The sequence below is a fragment of the Triticum aestivum genome, unplaced genomic scaffold (assembly GCF_018294505.1).
Source record: "Triticum aestivum cultivar Chinese Spring unplaced genomic scaffold, IWGSC CS RefSeq v2.1 scaffold33827, whole genome shotgun sequence".
NCBI lineage: Eukaryota > Viridiplantae > Streptophyta > Magnoliopsida > Poales > Poaceae > Triticum > Triticum aestivum.
The window spans coordinates 1-3,671 of record NW_025240172.1 but is presented as its reverse complement, the minus strand read 5'-3'; the positions used below and the strand labels follow the sequence as shown (position 1 = coordinate 3,671).

Sequence of the window (3,671 nt, the reverse complement as noted above, 5' to 3'; positions counted from 1 at the left end):
CTCTTTTCGACGCCCCCACCCCCACTACATCGTGCACCTGCTCGCGACTAACCATGCCTCTGCTACTACCTCGCCACCTCCCTTGGCCCTTGCCACCATTTCGTTGGTGTCTGAGCCGTTTGCCTGATGTTGCCATCACCGGAATTAATCGAGCGGAAACGCCGCCGCTGACACCGCGTCGACCGATTCACCGGGAACCGCCTCGGATCCACTTTATCATTGGCGGCCCAGCATCTCACTAGCATTATGACCCTTTTCCGGTCATCCCCATACCTCGGCGCTCGCTCGTTTGAGCTCTATGACGCTGGCCAGCCGGTACACCTCCACCGCCTTGCAAGTGTTCGCCGATTTGCCTAGGTGAGTTTATTTTGGCTATTTTATCTTGTTTTGCTTGTCCTAATTGAATATAAATGACTCCTTTCAATTGAAGATGAAGAGGCTCAGAGAGATGATCTTCGAGGACTGATCGTCATCAAAGGAGGAAGAAGATGACAATGACTTTAAACTTGTCCTTGGAATGATTTTCAACGATGATATTTGGCGGACGAGAATAGAATCACAGTTTGGCTGGATACAAATCAGCCATGATACAGCAGAGGGCCATGCCAAGATTCCGAGAGATTATTTTCAACCATTCGGTGTCTTTGAATTTGAATAATTTGGTTTATTAATGCAATATTCATGAATTGTGTAGAACTTATTTATTATGTTTGGTTTTTATAAGTGTGCTAATATGACGTTGCAATGTATTAAGTAAACTAGATTTAAACACTTTGTCGAAAACAAAAATGTACTCCACTAAATTTAGGTGTTCGGCTAGGTCTGGCCAAAACATAAGTGTACGCGGCGTTTACTCCTCCATTTTTATGGGACCGGCTAGAGGTGCCCTTAGTTCGAGAAGGTATTTGCTTGTTTCACAGCAATAGGGGACCAGCACGATAAATTTATGTGCAAGCCGTGAGCGTTATTGTGGTCTTGTGCTACTCATTGGCCAAACAACGGGCGCCCTTTCCAATCTGGACCGTAGAACCATTCGACCGCTGCTCCCCCAAGCAACCCTCCCAGCTGCATGAATGTGAATCAATCGAAGTCAACTAGCCAATCAATCATTTCATATGTTGCCAAAATTAATGAACTCCACAAAATTGTACGCGAGACCTACATGTGCCCAATTGTCGATGCGGCGCCAAAGAAGGCCGATGCCCTGTCAAACAGAACGCATGAGACTTGCACATGCATATAGAATGCAACAAGCAGATGGCAAAATACAAAGACAAAGATAGAATGAGTACCAGATTTAATAAAATCACAAATCTAATATTCTCAAATTTTTCCTTTGCATTTCCAAAAAGCTCTTGGTGCCTCCACAGATAAACAGCCTGGGCACCAACCTGAACATAAATATTGAGGATGGTTGAAGAAATAGTGAGATGCAAGAATTTTTTTAATGCACAAATACAACAGATAAAACTGACCAAATTACATGTCAATTTCAGTCAAGATATGCAATACTCTTATATGTTTAGATTTGGTCATTTAAGCTTTAGAATAGAAGTGACTTACCCATAAAACCATGTGAGGGATACAAGGTTTCGACATTGAGAGTAAATCTGTATTATGCAAGTCGCTTTTAGGCTCTTGGACTAAAGATGTGATGCAACAACTATTGATGCCGAACCAATACTTAGGTCTCAAGCGGCTGTAACTAGAAACAGCGAGGCTCGCACTTTTGGCTAGCTAAATGAATGTGAATTGGCACTTTTTGTCCCACTTTGACCAGTACATTCGGCATCAAAGATGAATCCAGAGTTACGATCTAGGAAGATTGGTTGGGAAGCTCCACACTTGGGAAAGATAAGGCATAAATTTGAACCGTTGCAACATGATTTTGAAAAGTACAGAACATTTTGGAACAGCGGTAGCTTAGCAACGCTAAATGACTCCAAATCTATCCCCATCGCGGGAAATAGTGGGCTATTATAGTGTCATTTTCAATTTAGCGTTAAAAGTGCATTGCTTAGTGGGAGGGCCATCAAAACCTATAGAGATGCTATAGTGGAGCTATTGCGGGCTATTTGGATCTTATATTATTATATATCGCTGCTACCGGACTTTTCAGAAGAGCAAGACAAATTTTGCATTCAGCAGTTGATATCTCTTGGTAAAGCCTCTATACTTTGGCTGGGCAGAGTGATCTTTCGACGATTAATAAACACCTTTGGAAACTCAAGTTCATGTTAAAAGTTACAATCTTCATTCGGTCTCTACACAAGGGGGTAGTTTTAAGAAAACATAAAACAAAGCAAAAATCGTAAGCTAGTAAGGAGTGTGGCTATTTTATAATAATGTCGTGCTCCTACTGAATTAAGAAGCAATATAGGGACAAGCACACATGATTTTTGTACTGTGGACAACAGAAATATTTCCACAGTGTACGAGGCAATAAATGCACTGATGGACATACCAGTCCAAAGATAGCACCAGATGCACCAACACTATGTGCGGAGTTAAACCAGTAACTCATCAGTGAACCTGTTACAATGAGAAGATTAATGAATACAAAGATCGCTAGGGATGACATAGTAAGATCCAAAAGATGAAACATGTACCTGATAGTGCGGAAGTGAAATAAATGGCTAGAAATCTTCTAGGGCCAACAACCTCTTCCACCATAGGCCCGATGCTAGCCAAAGAGAGAGTATTTAACTGTACCGTCATGACGATGATCGGAAGTTAGCGCAATTTCCATTCTGTAAAGTATAATTTAAACCTCAACCAAAACAAGAACACATACAGTAATGTGATAAAGAGGTCCATGAAGAAGAGCTGGTGTGACCAGGCGCCAGATTTGCCCTTTGCTGATCAGGCTGTTGACCTTCGTGGCAAGTAATCGTTGCATTCAGGAAGCATTAATTAGATGGACAGAACATACCCAAGCCTCTATATCCGGGAGCTTTTTCGCTTCGACGTTTCACCACTTGGCTGAAAATGACTGCTTGGTAAACCGGCTAGCGACACGTGCAATAAATTGGGATATGACCGTGTACAGTTATATGGTGGCTGTAGATTTTCGCTCAAAATTTTCTTAACGTGTGTAGCGTCTGTATTGGTGCGAGTAGCAATTTGTGTTGCATGTGGGCCAGCATGACCCGTTGACCTCGCAGCTCGAGGTTTCTTGTTTCTGCTGGCTTCGATATCTAATCTGGGCTGCGCGTGCCTTTTTATCGATATATGTGCTGTCGTGCGTGTTCTGATTTGTGCCGTTCTATTGCGTCAAGAGAAACAGCGGTGCCGCCTCGATCGTGCGCACTCTGCTGCGTGCATGCATTTGTCGCTTGGATATGATTCCTGGTCAACATGCGCTCTGTCCGGCGGTGGTGACAGGATTAGGTTTTGGATTTTTCTGTGCATACATGGTTGGATTGATGATGTGATCATGTGCATGCAACTCTCATCCACCGCTTAATGCATGCAGTAGGCGGTTGTAAAAATTTGTTGTGTCTGCATCAATGCTACATCTACAGGAAATTACGGGGGAGAGTGGTTTACAGGGTGACGAGGCATTCTTTCATTGGTCAATTTGGAAGGCACCGGTCCACCCCTGAAAATCAGGGGGCGGAGGTATGATTAGAAGAGAAGGGAGGTCCGTAACTTTCTGTTGATTGCCTGTA

The 3,671-nt window shown here is 43.2% G+C and overlaps 1 protein-coding gene across 1 annotated transcript; it reads right to left on the bottom strand.

The window, feature by feature from the left end:
* Positions 1-926: 926 nt before the first annotated feature.
* On the bottom strand, positions 927-2,889 carry LOC123176771 (RHOMBOID-like protein 10, chloroplastic). The gene is made up of 6 exons (XM_044590835.1): positions 2,795-2,889; positions 2,610-2,706; positions 2,465-2,532; positions 1,293-1,391; positions 1,163-1,204; positions 927-1,065 (listed from the first exon to the last, which is right to left on the bottom strand). The coding sequence occupies exons 2-6, from the start codon at positions 2,671-2,673 to the stop codon at positions 985-987; spliced, it is 354 nt and encodes a 117-aa protein (XP_044446770.1). The 5' UTR covers positions 2,674-2,706; positions 2,795-2,889; the 3' UTR covers positions 927-984.
* Between the last annotated feature and the right edge of the window lie 782 nt (positions 2,890-3,671).

Excerpts from the sequence above, each read along its gene's own strand:
- LOC123176771 (XM_044590835.1), bottom strand. The coding sequence starts at position 2,673 with ATGGTGGAAGAGGTTGTTGGCCCTAGAAGATTTCTAGCCATTTATTTC. Across the intron at positions 1,392-2,464 it reads CTGGTGCTATCTTTGGACTG|GTTGGTGCCCAGGCTGTTTA; the intron begins GTATGTCCATCA and ends ATTTATGTTCAG. Across the intron at positions 1,205-1,292 it reads TTGTGATTTTATTAAATCTG|GGCATCGGCCTTCTTTGGCG; the intron begins GTACTCATTCTA and ends TCTGTTTGACAG.